At 39.8% G+C, this 23,949-nt stretch overlaps 1 protein-coding gene across 1 annotated transcript in view; it reads left to right on the forward strand.

The window, feature by feature from the left end:
- The first annotated feature begins 399 nt into the window (after positions 1-399).
- The window catches only part of pard3aa (par-3 family cell polarity regulator alpha, a), a 782,893-nt gene continuing 759,343 nt past the window's right edge, over positions 400-23,949 (forward strand). The window contains exon 1 of the mRNA XM_048606721.1: positions 400-838. Coding sequence (XP_048462678.1) covers positions 719-838 — 120 coding nt within the window. The 5' untranslated portion in view covers positions 400-718. The remainder of the gene's footprint in view (positions 839-23,949) is intronic.

Genomic DNA, 23,949 nt, shown 5'->3' on the forward strand with positions numbered 1-23,949 from the left:
CAGTAGCTGATTGTCTTCCGGTCACCTAATCCAGCTCTGCCTGCCCATTCTAAGTGATCGCTCTCTAACCTCACGTAACATAGGGCAAGGGAAGGTGGACGAGTCGATACAGTGTGGAGCTGGAGGAACACAGCAGGTCAAGCAGTATCAGGGACCCTTCATCAGATCATGTGTGCAGTTCTTGCTATCTCCAAGGGAAGGAGGACATTGGGAGTATGGTAGTGAATGTATGCAGTATTTGATTACTTTAGTGATGAAGTTTGGCCCTCAGCGCAGCACTGTAATGATTTATCTTCAGCTCAGTCTGTGCGGCGAGGAACGCGCTTTGCACGTCTGTGGGTAAAGCCGAACGCTGGATTTGCAACGTTGCAGTGCCGTGAGCGGCCAGGGCGGGGAGACACTGGGTGGCTCCAGGTTAGCTTCCCTGATTTTGGGCTGTTCCTCCGGGAAGGCTGTGCTCGGCTCCACTCCCACAAACAGGAACAGGTGGCGGCAGGAAGAGGCGCCGTGTACAAGCCGAGCGGGGCCGCTCGCACCACCATGAAACAGAGCATTTCATCGCACGGGGCGGAATAAAAGAAAGATACAATCTTGCAGCCGGTAGCGGTGAGAGAGGAAAGGAAAGAGCAACAACCGCTTTCCCTTTCTTTATTTTGGGCTTGAGCCGACGAGACCCTTGTGCAACAGAAGCTGCGCACTGTTGTTACCGAGACGAGTAATGAAAGTGACCGTCTGCTTCGCGAGGACCAGGGTGGTTGTTCCTTGTGGAAATGGGGCCATCACGGTGCACAGCCTGATCCAGCAGGCGGTGACCAGGTACCGCCGAGCCATCGCCAAGGTGAGTGAGTGAGTGAAGGCAAAATAAGGGGAGCGGAGTGGCGGCGGACACAATGTATCCAGAGACCAGCCAGGAGCAACATGGCGCTTCCTGATATTCACATTGGATACAAGCTTTCAGCTCCCCTGTGCTTAACGGAGGGAGGGTGAGTGCAGAAAGAGAAAGGAGGAAAAAAATAAAGTACAAAAACCGCGACCATAAAGTTAAAGCTTTTCTCACGGCCTCCTCCCCTCCCTTTTCTCCACCAAGTTTGAAATTTTTTTTTATTATTAAAAAAGTTTTTCGTAACTTTATCCCCCGGCGGACTTGGGTGTATTTTTCTCCTCTCTCTCAATTTATTTTCTTTCCCCTCCCCCGGCGGGGGAAAAAAAAACAAACTGGTGTGAGGTGAAATGTGGCGGCTGAGGACTGGGAGAAGAAGGTGACTCAACTCCAGCCCGAGGCTTTCCCAAACACGGAGGCCTCGGACTCCTTTCCTGGGAAATATTTGACAAGAATTTGGGTTTCACGTTTTCGAACGATCGATTAAATACCGTAGATGAGTCGCTGATTACTGACGATACCGAAATACGAATAGGAATAGAAGCGTTATTTCCCCCTCTCTCACTTCCAGTCAGTCTTGTCAGTGAGATGATTGCATTAGTAGGATCAGAATTCATTGGCTAATAACGCTGTTTTCGCATTAAGCAACAAAAGAAATGAATTTCTGCTTGAGATGGACACACTGCTCCCCTCTAACTGGTATCTAATTTACAGTCATCTCATTATAGTAAATTAAGTATCTTGTAACTTTAAAATTAACTCTAAATGTTTTCAGGCTAGTCTGTTGTGTAACTAAAACAGGGTTTACTTTCTCAGAAAAGTGTTAAAATTAGTTGGAAAGTTTGGGCAATGGACCAAAGTAGGTAAATGGAAAATATAACTAAACTACATGGACCTTCAATACTGATCAATTGTTTAAGTTAATATACTGTTAGTGTGAACTATAATTATTTAAAAGTGCATTAACTTTTTTTATTCTTTGCATAGTTAGCACAAACAAATGGAAGTGTAATTTTCACAAGCCTGTCAATTATTTTGAAGCGCTGTGAACAGTTGTGACCTTGAAATTCCTGCTACGTGCATCTTTTAACACTTAACCAAAAGCAAAATTAGATATTTAAGGACAGTGCCTTTTCATTTACCACAGTTTTTTCTATATATAATTTGGTATTTGGGTGAGTAGAATTGTATTCCAACTCTAGTTAAACTGAAAGTGGAGGTTTGTGTTGAATTGGACAATTGGTGGCAGAAAGTGTATTGCCTACTTCATGAATGGACTAACTTTTTAATCAATAGTTGAGATGTATGGGAAATATAAGGTTAGGTATTAGTGGTAGTCTGTTGTAAATGTATTACTTCACAGTGCCACAAAACTGCTGGCTAAATATTTAGCATTCCTTGATTATAATTATAGTGATTAATTTTCTGTATGTTTCTGTGTAGTCAGAATTTGAAAATGTGTGTTTACTACGCAAGAAACATGCTAAAATATTCTAATAACTGGCTAAATAGTTTGCTTGAGGTATACTTTGGATTGATTTTGAAAGAATGTGATGACATATCCTTTGTGTTACAATCCTTGCCACCCAAGCAGCAAGTTTTGTAATGAGTGGATAATTTTTGATGACTTTTCATAAGCTTAATTTTAAATGTTATTCATTAACCTTAGTTGCATGTTTAATGTCTAGTTTTCAATTGACCTTGCACTGGATACAGCCTTAACAAATTCCTGTGAAAAAAATTCTCATCTAAAGCAAGTCATTCATCACCTGAGAAATTGTTGGTTGCTATTTAGGTCAAAGAAAAAGTTTTAATACTGATACAGGTGGGAAAGCAGGAAATTAAATGCAGGATTTGATCTGTAAATGCATTAAGAATGAAAGCGAGGTATTCATGAATTGAGTGGAATAATGGATCTCATATTTATATACAGACAACACTTGAACAGGTCTTTGAGGATGTCACAAAACACTTGATGCATGTTGAATTACTTCTCAACTGCAGTTATTCTTAATATGCAGAGAGGAGTGACAGTTTCTTTGCACACAGCACAATCTCAAACAGTGATGAGATGAATGTTCGGTTATTTTATTTTGAATGATCTTCACTAAAGAAAAGCTGTTGAACAATTGAGGAAACCTTGCTGTTCTTGTTTGAATACACAGTCTTAATACTTGGTTTTCTGTGCCACGTGAAGATAAGCACCTCTGACAGTGCTGTGTTCTTTCAGTAATAGGCTGAGGTGTTGATCTAGATGATGTGCAAGTGGCCTGCTCACAAGCATCTAATTCAAGATCTTAGTCCACACACAGCACCTTCCAATCCACAACCTCTGTCATTTAGAAGGACAAGCGCAGCAGGCATACAGAGTAACTACTAAGTTTCTTCACCAAACCACACATGATCCCAAATTGCAACAGTATTGCTGCTCTTTCACTGTTGGCTGAAACAGCTGGAGCTCCTTCCGAACAACGCTGTGGATCGAGTAGTTTGTGAAGGTGTCCATCATCATCATCTTTGGACTTCTATTAGGGACTGTGAATGAATTGTCAAAAAACAAGTATTGGAAGCCAATAAAATGGCACAGTAGTGATTGACAGGGATGATATATCAAAAATGAAAGGATGTAGCTGAATTGAAATACCTAAAACAAATAACAGTATATAATTTTATGATGCTTTGAATGTGTAAATTATTTAAATTATTTTCACTGGTAAGCAGCAAACATAATTTCTAAGATGAGTACAAGCATTAAAACATGAAGAATTACAAACGACTTACAGCACAGAAACTTGGACCAACTGCTTCACAACAGTGTATATGCTGCGCATGAATCTCCTCCCATTTTGCTTGATCTAGCCCTATCATCATTTCCTTCGAAATATTAATATTTTCAGATGATTTGAATACAAGTCTAAACATTTGAGAGAATTGGAGTAAGCTTTAGAAAAGAAACGAAAATCATTCAAGTGCAGCTTGACACCTTTGTGTCCAGCTCCACACGCATTCAGGCAATGCTCCTGCAATATCAACCATGATAGACTGGGTGCTACACCCAGATTGTTGAAAATGTCTCCTCTGGGTCCTGTTTCCTCAGTTCTCAAATGTCTGATGTTATGGGGAGGATGAAGAAAATGCTGCAAAGGCATTCTGAAGCTGTTGTTGAAGCACACCTATATTGACATTAATGACTGGGAGGAACTTGCTAACGAATCAAGGTGGTGCTGGAAATTCCACTTCAGTATCAATATAGAGACCCAGGCTGAAGTTGCTTGGAATTTGATTTGATTTAATATTGTCACGTGTACCGAAAAACAGTGGTGTTTTGCATACTAACCAGATAAATTGTACCTTACCTAATTACGTCAGTGCAATAGAACAGAATGCAGAATATAGTGTTACAACTACAGAGAATGTGCAGAGAAACATCAACTCTAATATGAGAGGTTCATTCATAAGTATGATAACAGCTGGAAGAAGCAGTTATTGAATCTGTTCGTATGCGTATTCAAACTTCTATATCTTCTGCATGAAGGAAGACGGTGGGAAGGGTCTTTGATTAGGTTGGTTGCTTTCTCGAGGCAGTGGGAAGTAATTCAGTAAATGGAGGGAAGGCTGGATTTTGTGATGAACTGCACTGCCTTCATTTGTAATTTCTTGTAGTCTTGGACAGAGCAGTTGCCATACCAAGCTGTGATGCATTTGGATAGGTCACTTTTTCTGTGGTGCATCTATAAAAGTTGGTAAGAGTCATTGTGGACATGCCAAATTTCCTTAGTCTTCTGAGGAAGTAGATGCATTGGTGTGCCTTCTTGACTGTAGCATCAGGGATAGGGCAGTGTAGATTGGTGATATTTACTTCTGGAAAATTGAAGCTCTTGATCACCTCTGCACCATTGCAGACAAGGATGTGCCCCCTACTCTGCTTCCTGAAGTCAATGACCAGGTCTTTCATTTTGTTAGTGTTGAGGGAGAGATTGTTGTCTTTACACCGTGCCAGCAAGCTGTCTTTCTCTTTCCTATACTCTGTCTCATTGTTTGAGATCCATCCCACTACAATGGTCTCATCAGCAAATTTATAAACGTAAGTAGAGGTGAATTTGGCCTTATAGTTGTGAGCGTATAAGGTGCTAAGTATGCAGCCTTGCGGTGTTGAGGATTATTGTGGAGGAGGTGTTAGAAACATAGGTCCAGGAGTAGGCCATTCAGCCCTTTGAGCCTGCACCACCATTCAATATGTTCATGGCTGATCGTGCAATTTCAATATCCAGCTACTGCTTTCTCTCCATACCCCTTGATCCCGTTAGCTACAGGGCCATGTCCAGCTCCCTCTTGAATATATCTAACAAACTGGTCCCAACAGCTTTCTGTGGGAGAGAATTCTACACGTTCACAAATTCTTCCTCGTCTCAGTCCTGAATGGCTTACCCCTTAATCTTAGATTGTGACCGCTAGTTCTGGACTTCCCCAACATCGGGGACTTTCTTCCCACAGCTAGCCTGTCCAGTCCCAGCAGGATTTTATATGTTTGAGATTTCCCCAAACCTCCACCCCCCCACCCATTCTGCTAAATTCCAGCGAGTACAAGCCCACTCGATCCAGCCTTTCTTCATATGCCAGTACTGTCATCCTGGGAATCAGTCTGGTGAACTTTTGCTAGACTCCCTCAATAGCAGGAATGTCCTTCCCCAGACTAGGAGACCAAAACTGCACAAAATACTCCAGCTGTGTGGCCTGACCACGATCCTGTATAACTGCAGCAAGACGTCCCTATTCCATACTCAAATCTTCTCACTATGAAGGCCAGCATGCCATTAGCTTTACTCACTGCCTGCTGCACCTGCATGCCATCCTTCTGTGACTGTACCACCATGACACCCAGGTCTTGTTGCACCTCACTTTTTCCTAAATTGCCACCATTCAGTCAATAATCTGCCTTCCTGTTTTTGTGACCAAGATGGATAAGTACCCATTTATCCACATTACATTGTATTTGCCCACTCAGCCAGTCTGTCCAAGTCACCCTGCAGCCTCTCAGCATACACTGCCACCCAGCTTAGTGTCATCTGCAAATTTGGAGATACTGCGTTCAGCTCCATTGTCTAAATCATTAATGTATATTGTGAACAGCTGGGGTCCCAGCACTGAACCTTGGGGTACCCAATCATCACTGCCTGTGAGTCAAAGGATCCATTTATTCCAACTCTCTGCTTCTTGTCTGTCAACCAGTTTTCTATCCATAGCGATACGTTACCTCTGATACCATGAGCTTTAATTTTCCTTACTAACCTTTTGTGTGGAACCTTTCAAAAGCCTTTTGAAAGTCCAGTTGCACAACATCCTACTGATTAACCCTTGTCCACTCTACTGGTCACATTCTCAAAAATTCTGGAAGATTTGTCAAGCATGATTTCCCTTTAGTGAGTCCATGCTGACTAGGACTGATTCTGTCACCTCTTTCCAAATGCTCAGTTGTCGCTTCTCCTTACTGATTGTGGTCTATGGGTCAGGACGTCAAGGACCTAGACGCAGAGGAGGGAGCAGAGTCTTAGGTCTTGGAGTTTGGAGATGCGTTTTGGGAGGAGGGTTCAAATCCTGCCTTGGCAGGGAGGCGATTACCTAGTGTTGTAATTGTTGGACGGCTAATCCATAGACCCAGGTAATGTTCTGCGGACCTAGGTTCGAATCCCACCATGGCAGGTAGAAGAATTTGAATTCAATAAAATTCTGGACTTAAGCTTCTAATGATGATCATGAAAAAATTGTCAGAAAAGCCCACTTGGTTCACAAATGTCCTTCAGGGAAGGAAACTGCTGCCCTTACTTGGTCTGGCCTACATGTGACTCCAGATCAAGGCATTTGACTCTTAAATGTTCTCGGTTCATGTGCATTTAAGGATGTATAATAAATGTTGGATTGCCACTAATGTCCACATCCCATGGATGAATCAAGAAAATGGTGATATTTTATCCATCAGGCTGGATCATGCTTTTAGTAACAACTTCCTCTATGGTGCGACAGGGAAGGAAAATAAAAGGAAACCATCTGTGTTCCGGAGCCATGAGGGCCTATATGCTCAAAGATCTGTGGGTGAAAAATTGGCCTTCAGTCACATGAAAACTCATGACCCTGAGTAGACGACATCTATAAATCAAGACACTCTTACTTTATTCATTCACGGCTGTGAGGGTGTCACTAACCAGGTAGCATTTATTGCCCATCCCTAATTGCCCAGAGGTCAGTTGAGAGTCAGCCATATTGCTGTTGGTCTGGATTCACATGCAGGCCAGACCAGGTAAGGATGGCAATTTCCTTCCCTCAAGGACATTGTTGAACCAGATGGGTTTTTTCCAACAATCGGCAATGGATTCATGGTCATCATTAGACTGTTAATTCTAGATATTTATTGGATGCAAATTCCACCATCTACCCTGGCAGGACTTGAACCTGGTCCCCCAGAATGTTAACTGGGTCTCTGGATTAACAGTCCAATGATAATGCCACTATGCCATTGCCTCCCCATTTGATAATTGGCACTGTCTCTCCCTTTTGCCTTCCTCAACTTCTCTGATCAATATTTATCACAAACTGGCTCCTCAGCTACTTCAAGTGTTCTCCCTCATACCCTACTTCTTGTAATTAATCCATTCTATTCTCCCAGTTTCTCCTCCTCTCATATTTGTTTGATGCAATCTTCTGTATCAGTGATTTTAATATATCTCCTTTTATTTTCAAAGGACAATTCTCTCCACCATGATGATAGAGTCCTTTAGTGTGTCTGTCCCATTTCTTGAGGTTCTGCTCTTGGTTCTTCCTTTCCGTCCCAAAACCAAGGTTCCCCTTGACTTCTGTTTATACTTCACCTAGACTCTGTATTCAACAGATTGTCCTGCATCACCTCCAATGTAATGTCATTAAAATCACATCTCCCCGTCCCTTGGAAAGCTGAATAGAAGAAAGGGGCTGTTGCATGTGTCAGCTTGGTTCACTTTTCAGTCACCACAAATGCTTACTTCCCTTTCTCTGGTGTTTGTAAAAGTGCAATTGCATGGGATACAACACCTGCCCTTTTTAGCTCTCTGCTCACTGTCCAAGGCCACAAACAGACTCCAAGTCAAAAAGTGACTGCCTTTCTCAGTTTAGTCTACTGTATTCTCTGCTTGCAAGGAAGTCTGTTCTACAGAACAGAATGTCTTGGTTCAGTTTGCAGTTGTGACCCTTGAATTTCCAGTCACCTGGTAATTTAATTCTCCACATTGTTCTCACACTGAATTCTCTGTTCCTGTTTCCTGCAGTACAGTAGTGAAGCTCAACGTAAGGCAGATGAACAGTAACTCATTTTTTAGTTGGGCACTTCGTAGTCTTCTGGTCTCCACATCGAGTTCAGCAATTTCAGGCTGCAATTTCTACACCCATTTTTTGTTTCTTTTATTATAGATTATTTTCTTGCATTTAATTGACTCAGGTTAATTATTCTGCCATCCTACCATCTTAAACCCACCTTTTTGTTTCTTTTTTTGATTTTTTTTTTTTTCAAAATTAGCTCTAGATTATCAACTAAAATGAAAGTTACCACACCCTTTGAACTTGTCATTTAATTATTCTTGTCTTCTGATATTTCACGGACTTTTTCTTTTTTTTTGTTCTTTTTCCTACCTTCACCTCCAACCATTTTCTGGCTTAAACTTTGTTAAATTTCGAACTTTTCCTAGTTCCCTTGGAAGGCTGTTTTTATTTCCAATTTCTGGTATTTTGCTGTTTTACTTGTAGAATAGAATAAAATAGAATATCCTTTATTGTCACATGTACTCCAGTACAGAAGTAAAGTACAATAAAAAGTTTTTACAATGGCTGCCTTTAATGGCGCCATCTTAGGTACAAGTGCCTAGGTACAAATCGTTAGAAATTTGTTTATTAACTTGGGTAAAAATTCGATCTCCTATTGAGCAGTACAGTAGGCACTTACATTTATCTGGTTGTTCGGTATTTTTAGGGAGATGTGTTATATTTTTTAGGCAAACTGCACTTTTAAATTGTATGAGGGATCCAACTGTGTTGAAAGATGGTTCAAATGTCAAATTACAGCTGGCTGTAGTCAGGCCCTACAGTTTGCCTACCCAGAGTAGGTTAACTCAATATGGTATATCACAATGTTGTTCCTGCACTATCGATGCATGTTCAGTGTAATAAGTTGCAAACTTGATTTTGAAATATGCTTCACCTGCACTGATTCATGAGTCTGTTTTAAACAAATATATACTTTGTTTACACATGCCCCAATGTCTTCTATTTCTTGAATACAGATTGGTTGTGGGAGAATCTTTTACCTAGGCACATTTAGATTTCCTTCCCCACCCCCGCCTATGCCTTGTAAGACCGTAGAAGACTGAAACCTATTGGGTTGTCAAATAGTAAGACTGCAGCTGGAAGACTGTTCAGTACTGAGGCAATGGATCACATTACTAACTCAGACCCATGTCGTGAAGTTCATTCCTGAATCACACTTTAGATGTTCAGAGATGCTTTGTTTTCTCTCATTAATTTCCTTATTAGGTCTATTGCTTGGGTCTAGTCTATTACTTGGCTACAAAATGTGAAACTGTTATGTTTTAACTCTGTTCTTATTGGCCATCAGTATGTTTGTTGCATATAGTAAATCGTTTGAGTTTGCAGTAGGGATTGCATATTAACTTCTGAGATCCTGAGCTCCATTCCAGTCTGGATAGATAGCTGCAAGTGCCTGAGGGGAAATAATCTTATTTATTGGTGATCTAATTTGCAAGGGCCACGCATAACTGCTGTGGGAAGTGGAAGTGACCAGTTGCCAAATGTACATTTTGCCACTTGCTGTTCTGTGATGTGAGTTTTAAAGTACAGAACCTATTTTTCTAATCAACCTGTTCAGAAATGTTATTATACACCTCTGGAGCAGGTGGGACTTGAACCCAGGCCTCCTGGTCCCAGGGTAGGGATTCTACCTCTGCGCCCCAAGAGGGGCCCTCAGTTAAGGTGTAGACGTATTTTTCTAATCAACCTGTTCAGGGATGTTATTACACACCCCTGGATCAGGTGGAACTTGAAGTCATTTCTCTCAGTTCAGGGGTAGAGATACTATCTCTGCACCACAAGAGGGCCCTTAGGTTAACTTATAATTGGTCTAATCGAATGCAGCCTTGTGGGGTTTATTCCTGTTTAACTGATTAGTATTGTACCTTATAGTATTTGTATTATCTCTTAAATTGTGATAATTGGGGAACTGGTGGCAAGATGGTCTCTCTTTAAGTCTTCAAGGAATAGCCAATTTAAAAAAAAATTAATTACAAAGAAATATTGAGGACATTAATTAGTCTAAATGGCTAATAATGTGGAATGTCTGGGGCTATACCAATGAATATAATTATGGAAAAATGAAATGTAATTAAACACTCCAGTCTTGTTCATTCCAGTAACCGTTTCTAATTTTCATTATCAAGGGTGTCATCTACTTTTATTTTGATCTCCCAGTTGTGAAAATAGAGAGTATACAGTGGTGAATTTATATAAAGTAAATATTTTGTGGCATGATTCCTCCCCTTTCTTCTCTATCAAGGTTTTCAGATAATGAACACAAATGACATTCTTCATCTTTCAACCCTGGTGAAGGCCAATCCTCAGATGGTCCACATTTTTCATGTTCTGCCATCTTACATAACATTGCACTTTCTTTGCAGCTTAGAAACAGGCCATTGGTCAGACATATTTGTGCTAATATTTATATTCCTCATGAGCATCCTTTTCCTCTAATTTTGACAACATACCTTTATATATTTCCCTATTGTTTTTAGCATTGCTTTAAATGTGTGCACATGTCATCTCAATATCTGATAGTGTTTTATCAATTAAATCGCTTCTGTCTCAGAATTCTTTCCTAATTTCCTGTCGGTGTGTATCTTGGATTTATGGCATCTAGTTCTGATATTCTCAAAACTGGATACATTTCCCTATTTTTAACTTGGGAAATATTTTCTAATCTTAAAGAACTCTACCAGATCATCCTTCAGTCTTCTCTTTACTCAAGAAAAGGACCCTAGACCATAGACTCTTTCCTGGTTGATCTCGCCTCCAGATCTGGTACTATTCTCAGACCTTCCCCAGAAACCAGAACTATTCATGGCACTCTGAGTGAGATTTAATCAAGGTTATATAGCAGTTTAACATAACTGCCCTCCTTATCAGTACTGTTCATCCAGAAATGAACCCTTTCCCATGCTTTGTTGCTTTTCTATTAAAATTTACTTATTAACCTTCATTGCTATTTTGTCTATACCATCATATCCTTTTGGGCCTGAGTAGTATCTAGGCTCTTCATTCTTCCTATCAAAATATGCTACCTTGCACTTAACCATAAGAACACAGTAACATGCAAATTGGGAGCAGGAGCAGGTTACGTGGCTGTTTGAATTTGCTCCGCTTCAATAGATCATGGCTGATCTTATTACACTACATTCTAATGTACCTCAATATCCTTTTAGGCCCTTGCCAAATTAGTTGGCAGTTAGGAATGCAAATGCAATGGTAACATTTATTTTGAGAGGGCTAGAATACAAGAGCAGAGATGTACTGCTGAGGCTGTATAAGGCTCTGGTCAGACCGCGCTTGGAATATTGTGAGCAGTTTTGGGCCCTATGTCTAAAGCAGGATGTGCTGACCTTGGATGGGCTCCAGAAGAGGTTTCCAAGAATGATCCTGGGAATGAAGGGCATGTTATATGAGGACTGTGGATCTGTACTTGATGGAGTTTAGAAGGATGAGGGGGATCTTATTGAAACTTAGAGAATGCTGAGAGGCCTGAATAGAGTGGGCATGGAGCAGATGTTTCTGCTAGTAGTAGAGACTAGGACCCAAGGGTGAAGGGATGAAACTTTAGAACTTTGAGTTTGAGTATGATTTATTATTGTCGCATGTCCTGCTATGCAGTGAAGTGTTGTTTTGTGAGCGAGACAGGCAGATTGTATCACAGTTAAACAGTGTAGCAGAACAGAGTGCAGAATACAGTGGGGGAGTTTCTTCAGCTGGAGGGTGATCAATCAGTGGAAATTATTGCTAAAGATGACTGCAGGCTAAGTCACTGTATTTTAGACAGGGATAGATAAGAGTCTTGATTGATAAGGGGATCAAGGGTTACAGGCAGAAGGTAGGAGAAACATATCAGCCATGATCAAATGGTGGAGCAGACTCAGTGGGCTGAATGGACTAATTCTGCTTCCATATCTTATGGACTCTGCATCTACCACTGGCCCTCTGAGAAAAAAATTCCCTCTACTCTGTTTAAAATAGGTGATCTAATATTTGTAACATTGATCCTGGTTCTAGAGAGCTACAAGAGGAAACATTTCTCCACATCCACCCTGTCAAAACACTCTCAGGACCTTGTATGTTTCAATCAAGTCTCCTCTTACTCTTCTGAACTCCAGTCTAATAATTCTTCGACAGCTTCAGGTATTAGTCCAGTAAAGTTTCTCTGATCTGCTTCCAATGCAGTTACATCCTCCCTTAAGTAAAGTGACCAGTACTGTGACAGCACTTTGAATGGGATCTCACCAATGCTTTGTATAACTGACTCCCAAGCTCCCTGCTTTTGAATTAATTCTCCTCACATTACATTATTATATTCTTTGTGAGTTTTCCTAATTACTTATTATACCTGTGTGCTAACCTTTTATGATTTATGAGCTAGGATCCCCAGGTCTTCCTGCGTCTTGAGAGCTCTGCAATCTCTCACCATTTAGGTACTCCCTTTTTTTCTTCCTGCCAAATTGGACAAATTTCGATTTTCCACTCTTTATTACATATATCAAAGTATTGCCCACTCATTTAACTGAGAGGCCACAAAGGGATGTGGATATGTCCATATCACAACTTAAAATTTATTTTATTATTTGGTCATGGAATGTGGGCATCACTGGCCTTGACTGCATTTATTGCCCCTCCTTAATTGCTCAGAGACATTAAGAGGTAGCCAAATTGCTGTGGGTCTGGAGTCACATTTAGGCCAGAACAGGTAAGGATGGCAGATTTTCTTGCCTAAAAGACATTTGTAAACCCAGATGGGTTTTTACAACAACCGAAAATGGTTATATATTTACCATTAGGTTATTTGATTTTTAGTGAATTCAAATTTCACCAGTTGCCATAGTGGTGCTTGAAGTCATGTTCTGATATGCCTCCATTTCTCCTTCAACTTTTGCTTTCTTTCATACTTTTGTGTAATCACCAAATGTAGCAACCATGCCTTTTTCCCTTTACCCTTGTCGTTTATATAGATTGTAAACCATTGAGGTCTTAGTAATGATCCCATTGGCATACCACTCATTACATATGACAAACAGAAAATGATCCATTTTTACCTATTCTGTTTCCTGTTAGCTAGTTGATCTTCTGTCTATGCCAGTATGTACACCAGAACACCATGAGCTTTCATCTTCTGCAGTAATCTTTATGGCACCTCATGTCTTCTGTAAATCAAAACACAGTGTGTCCCTTTTTAATGTGACATTTTATTTCCTCAAAGAACTGTAATAAATTGGTTAACATGATTTTCTGAAAACCCACATTGACTCTCACTGATTGTGGTGATAAACAGTAGTTTTTTTTATATATAAAAGTTCTAACATCTTCCATAGGACAATGTTCAGCTAACTGATCTGTAATTTTCTGCTTTCTGCCTTTTTTTTTTGAATAAAGGCATGCATTTGCTATTTTGCAATCTAATGGAACTTTCTTTGAATCTGGAATTTTAGGGAATTAAAACCAATGAAACAGCTATCTCACAATTCACTTCTTGTAAGTCCCTCGAGGAAAGTTCACCAGGATCCGGGTATTTGTCAGCCCACAGCTCCAAAAATGTAGTCAGTAGTACTTTCCTTTTGATTTTAATTTTCTTGAGATCCATTACAGCTGTTTCTGGGATGTGGCATGTATCCTCTCTCGAACACCAATTCAAAATGCATGTTAATTCATCTGCTATCTCTTTACTTTCCATGAGTGTGAATTCCTGAGATTCACTCTGTCTCGGATCAGCACTCACTTCATTAATTTCTTTCTTTTTTTAAATGTTTGCAGAAACTCTCACTTATCTGCTTTTATAATTTTAGCCAGCTTTCTGTTGTACTCTAATTTTTACCCCCTTATTGACTTTTTATTTAATTATTTGATTTATTTTATACTTTTTGCTTTTTTTTTCATATTGTGCCTAATCTTCTGCCCATCATAAGAACATAAGAACTAGGAGCAGGAGTAGGCTATCCGGCCCCTTGAGCCTGCCCCACCATTTAATAAGATCATGGCTGATCTTTTTGAGACACAGCTCCACTTACCCGCCCGCACACAATAACCCTTAAATTTTTGAACAGTAAAGGAATTATCTAGCCTTGCCTTAAAAACATTCAGCGAGGTAGCTTCAACCGCTTCACTGGGCAGGGAATTCCGCAGATTCACACCCTTTGGGTCAAGAAGTTCCTCCTGACCTCAGTCCTACATCTGCTTCCCTTTATTTTGACGTGATGCCCTCTAGTCCTAGTTTCACCTGCTAGCGGAAACAACCTCCCTGCCTCCACCTCATCTATTCCCTTCATAATCTTATATGTTTCTATAAGATCTCCCCTCATTCTTCTGAATTCCAAAGAGTATAATCCCAGTCTACTCAATCTCTCCTCAAAATCCAACCCTCTCAACTCTGGAATCAACCGAGTGAATCTCCTCTGCACTCCCTCCAGTGCTAGTATATCCCTTCTCAAGTAAGGAGGCCAAAACTGCACACAGTACTCCAGGTGTGACCTCACCAGGACCCTATACAGGTGCAGCATAGCCTCCCTGTTTTTAAACTCCATCCCTCCAGCAATGCCAGACAAAATTCCATTTGCCTTTTTAATTATCTGCTGCACCTGCAATCCTACTTTTAGCGATTCATGCACAAGGACACCCAAGTCCCCCTGCGCAGCAGCGTGCTGCAATTTTTTACCATTTAAAACATAGTCCATTTTGCCGTTATTCCTACCAAAATGATGACCTCACACTTATCAACATTATCCTCCATTTGCTATACCTTTGTCCACTCACTTAGATTATCTATATCCCTGTGCAGACTTTCAGTGTCTTCTGCACACTTTGCTCTACCCCTCACCTTAGTGCCATCTGCAAATTTTGACACACCACACTTAGTCCCCAACTCCAAATCATCTATGTAAATTGTAAACAATTGCAGTCCCAACACTGATCCCTGAGGCACACCATAGCCACTGACCGCCAACCAGAAAAACACCCATTTACCCCTACTCTTTGCTTTCTACTAGTCAACCAATCCTCTATCCATGCCAGTGCATTACCTGTAATCGTTGTCTGTTTTTATGCATTGTTTTTGTTTTTAAGTTTGATGTTATCTTGAACTTTTCAAGTTAGCCACAGATGGTAGATAATCCCTTTGGAATTTTCTTTGCTTGTTAGAATGTTTCTTTTCCATGATATCCTAAAATATCCCCTTCAAATTATTAAGAGTTCCTGCTGTTTGATGTAACCCTTTTCAAAAAATTGAATTAAAGTAAACAAAAGATTAAAATAGAGATACTGCATAAATGGTACGTTGAACAAAGATTTGTGACATTTTAAAACAAACTGTAGTCCACATATTTAATTGAACAAGTGCTGTGAAAAATGTATCTGTGTATATTTCTGAATCCTTTCAGTGGAACGTTTGAACAGCGGTTGAAATCTGAAGGTATGGTTAGCGTACGAGCAATGAGGTGGTCTTCCAAAATAGGTACTTTCATTTTGACCTATATTTGTCATAGTTATCTTAATCAGTCTGTTCAGACATAATACACCTTCAGACCTGAATGCAGACCTGCTGGCCGAGTGGTGGTGCCACTAAGATCCCACTTATTTTTGTCATGTTGATGACCTGTTGCACCTCCTGAGTTGATTAGTTCTTGTTTGGCTCTGCTGGCAGTATTAATTGATGGTATTGGGAATGCAAATTTTACCTTGAAAGAGCTACCTTTCTCACTTCTGTTATTTTTTCAAAGTGGTTTTAAATGATTAATGACAAATATAGCAAATAAATACATTATTGTTTGTATATCATTACTCATTGCTTCTACTTTTGAAGTTTGTCATTTTTGTAAAACAGGCAATGTAGAATGCAAATCTAATAAAAATAAATACAGTAAATTTGCCAGGACTGGACGTTTCATTGCGACATAGGAGCAGTCATGATCCAGAGAGGTAGTTTCCTGTACCCGGTACGAAAACTCTTCCAAAAAGTATTTTTATCAACCACTCGGTTGCTATCGCACACCTCTGGAGCAGGTGGAATGTGAACTGAGTTCTCCCAGTCCCACAGTAGGGACTACCACTGTGAAAACTCTTCCATTCCAGCATTCATTGGTGTACGTTGTTAATAGCTTATGGAAAGAAAACAGTTTTGTTTTCAAAGTTTTGAAGCTCCTTTACAATTTGAATTCAGACCACAGAAACTAGGGCATGGATACTATAAGGAACTTTATCAGGGGGGAAAAAAAAAATTCTTTACTAGTTTGGTGGAAATTTGAAGTCTGCTTCAGAGCTTGTTTGCCCTGTTTTGAGGATATTCTTTGGAAATCCACTTCATGTGATATTACAGGATATCAGAGTGGAAAACCAGCTGGACTGTGTAGGTGTTGGGAAAGGGTCATTAGTCTTGTAGTTTTCAATGTATGAACAGGAGAAATTTTATTCTCTTGAGCATAATTTCATTTGTATGTTTGTGGATCCATTGAAATAGAGTGTGTGGAATTCTGCGACTGAGTGGAAACAGAACTGCAGATGTCAACGAACATTAAGTTCTAAAATCATATTTACAAATGTACTTCCTTCCTTCCCATTTGTTCAAATTAGCTGGATGTTCTAGATAAGTAGGTCACTAAGGCCAATCAGTTACGTAGCAGTGTAGGGTAGAATTAATACGGAGAACAATAATTGGGTTGTGCAAAGACTAACCACAACATAGCTGCTTACTCTCACGTGAGGTAACCTACTTGGTTTCAACTAGGTGCTAACTTGGATAAGGACTGTAACTGTGGAATGTGATGGGTGCATGTGGACAACATGAATATGATCCTGCAGTTCACAAACTACTTTTTAAATGTTGATTTTTCTGATTTGCTCTTATGAATATTAAATTCACTATAAAAGCTAGGGGCAGGAGTAGGCAATTCAACCCCTTAAGCCTGCTGCACCATTTGATACGATCATGGTTGATCTCATCTAGGCCTCAACTCTACTTGCCTGCCTGCTCTCCATAACCCATTAACGCATTACTAATTAAATTTCTGTCTAAGATTGCAAACTGTGCTAACTTGTTACATTGAAATGTCAGTGAGGGGCAAAAAAAAACAAATACAAAGTTAGAAGAAACTTTTTCACATAGGCCGTAGTTAAGGGATGGAATGCCTGGAAGTGTGGTGGAGGCAAGTTCAGTTGTGACATTTGAGAGGGCACTAGATAAATATTTAAATAGGAACACTGTCAGGTTTGTGGGAAGAAGGCAGGAGATTGATAATAAGTCAAAATGCTCAGAGCTGGTGCAGACATGATAGGCCCAATGGCCTCCTTTTGCACTGTGATCCCGACTGATGTATTGCACTTTAGTGTGATGCAAGTGTATGCCCTTGATGTTTCTTTGTCCGTTTTCCTATTATTATTGGTAAAGACTGGATGCAAGGTCTACTTTTCCAGAGACCAAGGAGAAAAGGTTCTCCATGTATTTTTGTTATTTATAAAGACTAGTATCAACATGATTGTTCATCTTTTTGGCCATAGAATGTGGGGAGGGTGTGTCTGGCATTGAACAGAGAATTATGTGAATTATTCGGGATTACAGCAACATAAAATTGGTTGTAGAAAAATTGTATAGTGGGGGAAGTGTAATTACTTGAGAGATGTGACAAATTCCTAGGCATTGCCTGCTGAAACCGTGACAGCTCAAAAAAATGCAAGTTGCTTCTTTTTATTGACAAGTTTCTCTTCAAACAAGAGTTTTGATTTGAGCAATATTTTAGTGTCTATATTAGTGCAGAATACAAACTATCTTAGTTTTCTGAAGGATTGGTTTTGGATGTAAATTGGATGTAACAAATGAGACTGGGTCATAATATTTTGAATATTGAAACCAAACTGGTTTATTACATTTGATATTTTCATGGTTTTTTTACCTATTGTGTTCTTTAAGATTTCATAATTGTTAAGATTCTGCTGTTCATATTGGTGTTTTTCAAAGAATCCCTACAGTGTGGAAACAAGCCGTTCCACCCAACAAGTCCACACCGACCCTCCGAAGAGCATCCCACCCAGACTCAAATCCCCAACCCTATCCCTGTAACCCTGCATTTACAATAACCAATCCACCTAACCTGCACATTTTTGGACTGTGGGAGGAAACTGGAGCACCCGGAGGAAACCCACAAAGACACTGGGAGAATCTGCAAACTTCACACACAGTTGCCCAAGTCTGGAATTGCACCCTGGTCCACGGCACTGTGAGGCAGCAGTGCTAACCACTGAGCCACTGCGTGCAAGAACAAGAAATTACTTTTATATTGAGTAACACAGACAAACTGGCCCTTTTTTGTCTTCCAACAATTATGCAGAGGCTGACCACTGAAATTGCTGTTTAAATCTACTATGCTAGTGAAATACCTGGTCTGTGAGTCTGCTACTGGGGTAAAGGAGCTGGGCCATGTAGTATAAATGCCAGAAACTGGCTAGCTTGCAGAAAACAGGTTATTGGAATTTGAACTAAAGCAATGGTAGAATAGAAGCAGCTTTAGTCAGACTTTGTTTTGTGCCAAGGGCAGAAGAACTGCTGGAACTCAACCACATTGTGCAATTTTTAAAAAAAAATTAACAAAATGCCCTGGCAAAGCTTCCCCTGCCTGGGAACAATTTTATTGATTGTTACCTGAAGCTAGTTATTCATAAGTTGCGTTTGCCAATTTTGAGCTAGGTTTATCAGAAGGTTTACTTGGCTATGGGAAATCAGTCATTATTTGTATATTTGCACCTTTTTTTAGCTTAGATTCTGGAGACTGGCAGCTGTGAACTGCTTCCTTTTTATTTGACAAAATTGTGGAAAAGAAACTCACTTTAGTGTTACACCTCTAGAATGAGGGAACCAGGCTCAGTGGGATAAATGACAAAAGAAATTGACGCAATACACATTCCTGAAATCATGGCAGATTGGCCAATAGTATCAGCAAGGGACAGTTTACGCTATTGCATTCACTTGAGTTCTACAAGTTGCTACTTTGCTTCAGACTTCTTTGTACCTTTTGACCCCAGATATGGATCAAGACTTTAATATCAGAGGAAGGACAAGGGTATTGGTCTTGGCATTTAGAGCAGCATTTGACTGAATAGGCCATCAAGGGACCCCTGCAAGACTGAAGAAGATCCTCAAATCCCTAGAGACCTAGCCAATTTTCCTTGGAATTAGCTTTGGATTTTAGAGCAAGCCATTTCAGTTCCAGGGCATCACTGCAGAAGTTCCTCGTGGATGGATCTTGAACTCACCATCTCTATGATTTCCTCCAAGATACTTAAAAAAAAAAAAAAAAAAAAAAAAAAATGGGGTTGTTGGGACCCAAAGCATCAGTCACTATTGTCCATGAACCATGTGTATATTGACTATTAGAGCAGGATTGTGATTTTGGTTTCTCTGTGTGGCTCATCACATGGTGACTTAAAGTCCCTTCACCTTACAAATGTAAGGTTAGGAGAACGGTCAAATACTTACTGCTGGTCTGGATAGATAGTCACGATAATACACAAGATGTCTTGACTTCAGTCAAAATTATCCTCCCTCTGCCACTAGATTAGGTCAACACCTTTTTCTTAATGTGAGAGTGTACTTGGATAGCTGCTGCCTCTTATCAGAACACCATTACATCCCAGGTTTTATTCCATGATTCATACCATTCTGACTTTCATATTTATATGACAATTCATTTATCAACTTTTACCACTCTTATTGTAGGGAAATATTCTCTGCTTAAGGACTGCAGCAGTAAAATAAAAAGAGCCAGCCTCTCGGTAATTGGCCATAAATGGCTTCTAGTTCAACCCCCAAGACTAATTGTTTTCATTACCATCACCATCACCATCAGAATTCCTGTAACTATCTTCCAGAAATCTGGACAGGAATACCAAGTCACTTTCTTGCCCTCCATTTTACCTTTTCCACTTCTTTCCAGTGACTGTGTTCCGCAACTTAATCCCCAGGCAACAAGTTAAATTTTTCCAATAAAATTAATTCCAAGTGTCTAGAATCGTATGAACCTTGACGTTGAGTGTTGCTGGACTGTGTGAAATGGAAAGCATTACACCTGAACTCGATCCTAGTCTCGGCAAAATAAGTCCCTATGGTAGAACCAAAGCCAATCAATTCTTAATGTTTCTTGTTCTGAGGGTAAAGTTACTACTTTTTAAATCAGCTGAGTAGTTTTAATTATATTAATCTCCTGGTCATTACAGAAAAGACTTCTCCAGTGTTTTTCCCAACTTCAGTATCCAAAAATACTCTGGTAGAATATTGAGAACAGAGAATATACTCTATACTCTAGCATATAGTTAAACGTAAAATTTTTTTTGGATGATATTTAAATATTTCTTTGCAGCCATTTCAACATCTTAATGCCATTAGATGTAGGAGCAGAGGTAGCAAATTCTGCTATTTAGTGAGATTTGAAAACTATCAACTCCACTTTGCTACCTTTTCTGCATAACCCTTGATTTTGTTTTGGCTGAAAATCTGACAGTTTCTTGAATATACTTGATAACCCACAGATTCACTACCCCCAAGACAAGAAATTCCTCCTCGTTGCTGTTTTAAATGTGCAACGTCTTTTTCTGAGATTATGCCCTCTGGTTCCAGACTCTCACTTGAGGGTTAACGACCTTTCTGCATCTACCCTGTCAAGTTCTGTAAGAATCTTGCATATTTCAATAAGCTCATGCTTCATTCTTCTAAACTAAAAGTACAGGCCCAGTCTACTCAGCTGTTCTGTATTCTCTCCATAGCTGGGATCAATCTCGTGAGCTTTTTCTGGACTACCTTCAATGTCAGTAAATCTTTGCTGAGATAAAAGGACCAAAACTGATTGCAGTATTCCAGGTGTGGTCTCAGTGCAGCTTTCTATAGTTGTTAGTGAGAATTAGCTCTTGTTATACTCCATTTCCCTATTAATTCCTGTCGAACGTGTATACTGGCTTTTCATGATTTATGTATGAGGAACCCCAAATCCATCTATGCTGTAGCTTTCTCCGTTTAAATAATACTCAACTTCTCTTTCCTTAAACGTGCATAATAACTTATTTTCCCTCATTATATTTCATCTGCCAAATTTTTGCCCACTTGCTTAACCTACGTCCGTCTGGAGACTCTGGTGCTATCCTCACCAATTGCATTCTCTTCTATTTTGTGTCATCTGTAAACTTGGCTATAGTGCATTCACATTCCTCATCCAAGTATATACTAAAAAAAAATTAATATCTGTGACCGTAGCGCTGATTCCTGTGGTGCTCCACTAGTTGCAGGTTGCCATCCCAACTCTGTCTTCTGTGAGTTAACCAACCTTCCTCTCACACCATGTGCTGTTATCTTAAGTAGCCTTAACTTGAGGTACGTTATCAAATGCCTTTTGGAAATGCTAATATGTGACACCCACTGCTTCCCATTTATTGAATCCTGCTTGTTACCACCTCCTCCTTTATGATTTGGACAGAGAAATGGCAGATGGAATCTAATTTGGACAAATGTGAGGTGATGCATTCTAGAAGGTCTGATGAAAGAGGGAAGTGTACAGTAAATGGCAGAACTCTTAGAAGCATTAATATACAGAAGGATCTAGGCACCTGCAGTAACAAACAAGTGAGTAAGATGATCAAGAAGGCGAATGGCATGTTTGCCTTTATTGGTCGGGGCATAGGTTATAGAAATTGGCAAGTCATGTTGTAGCTTTATAGAATTTTATTTAGGCCACATTTGGAACATTGTGTACAGTTTTGGAGTGCACTCTACCAGATGGATGTGGACGCTTTGGAGAGAGTACGGAAATGGTTTACCAGGATGTTGCCTGGTTTGAAGAGTATTAACTATGAGGAGAAATTGGACAAATTTGGTTTGTTTTCACTTGAATGTTGGAGGCTGCGGGGTGATCTGTTAGAAGTTCACAAAATTATGAGAGGCATGGATAGAATGGATAGTCAGTTTTTTTTCCCAGAGCAGAAATGTCAGTTACTAGGGGACACAGGTTTAAGATAAAAGGGGGTAAGTTTAAAGGAAATATGAAAGGCAAGTTTTTTTTTAAAGAGGGTGGTAAGTGCCTGGAATGTGCTGTCAGTGGAGGTGGTAGAAGCAGATATAATAGCAAGGTTGAAGAGGCATCTTGACAGATGAATAGGCAGGGAATAGAGGGATATGCACCACGTAGAGATAAAATGATTTTTATTTCAGAAAGGTATAATGTGTTGGCACAGTCTTGATGGGCAAGGGACCTGTTCATGTACTGTACTGTTTTGTCCTTTGAAGCCATACTGATTCTGTTTGATGTTGTGCATTTCTAAATGTTCTGTTAGATCCTTTGTGGTAGACTCTTAATGTTTTTGCAATAATATGTGTTGATACCTGTGTTTGTTAAGAACTATGCCTCACTGGTTTGAAGAAGCATAGAAAATAATAGCAGCAGTGGGCCACTTGGCCCTTTAAGTCTGCTCCTCCATTCATTATGATCATGGCTGATCGTCAATTCAATATCTTATTCCTGTTTCTCCTCATATCCTTGGATCCCTTTTTGCCCTAAGTGGTTTGTCTAACTCCTCCTTGAAAGCGTAGAATATTTTGGCCTTGTTTTGCTTTCTGTGGTAGTGAATTCCACAAGCTTACCACACTCTCCAGGTGAAGGAATTTCTCCTCATCTCATTCCTGAATGGTTTATCGAGTAACCTTAGACTGTGACCCCTGGTTCTGGACTCACCCATCATCAGGAGCATGTTTGCTGCTGCATCGCTCTCATTTGCTGTACCACTGTTGTACAGAATTAATATACCATCATTCTAGTACTAGAATATTTAACATTCTTCTTTTGTTTGAAAACATGTTGAATATTTTCTTTCATCAACACTGATCAGTACGATGAATGGAGTGGGATTTGAAGAAGCTAATATGTCTTGCACCACGTTAAGGGCATCGCTTATTGACATAGTTAGCTCATAGGATTTGAAAGCATTTTTTACCTTTCACTCTGTGGTATGGCCTTGAGTCACTTTAGAACCAGGTGAGTACTTTTTTGAGATATGGTTGTTGCTGTGTGCAGTGGAAGCAACACCGCTAACTTGGAAGCAACAAGGTCCCACAAACAGCAATAAGTTATATAACTGGGTAATCTATTTGAATTATTTCAATCGAGTGAGTTAATGGTCGGGGCACCAGCACATCAATTTGCTTCTCTTTGAATAATGACATGGAATATTCGACACCTGTGTGAAAGAATGGTTTAGTATATCATCTAAAACTGCCTTCTGTGTCCATCTGGAACATGTACTGAAACTCCAGAGATGAACTTGATGTGGGTGGGTGTGGTGCATTGAAGGAAATTGGAAACAGAAAAGGCAGGAGTTGTTTGGAAGTGAAGGGATTAGGATAGTTGGCTAAATATTGTGGGATTTGCTTAATTCATTTTGTGAAATTTTGAGGAAGTTATGTAAATTCTACATAGCTAATACACGATAAGCTCTATGTGATGGTGGAAGAGTGAACTCATGGCCTGGATTTTCCTGTGGTAGTAATAATGAAACTGCCATCCTTCTCTCTCATGTAAGAAGTAATCTTTTATTCAAAAAAAGGTTTAATTGAATTAAGTCAAAAGCTAAATCAATATTGCTGAGGAAAGACACAGCTTGTTGAAACTTTTTGTCTGGGCAATTCACATAACTACCAATTGAAGGGAAAAAAGGTACTGCATGAGAGGGATTTCAAGGCTGAAGAGATTATGGGAGAGAGA

This window comes from Rhincodon typus, chromosome 2, assembly GCF_021869965.1.
Source record: "Rhincodon typus isolate 14 chromosome 2, sRhiTyp1.1, whole genome shotgun sequence".
NCBI lineage: Eukaryota > Metazoa > Chordata > Chondrichthyes > Orectolobiformes > Rhincodontidae > Rhincodon > Rhincodon typus.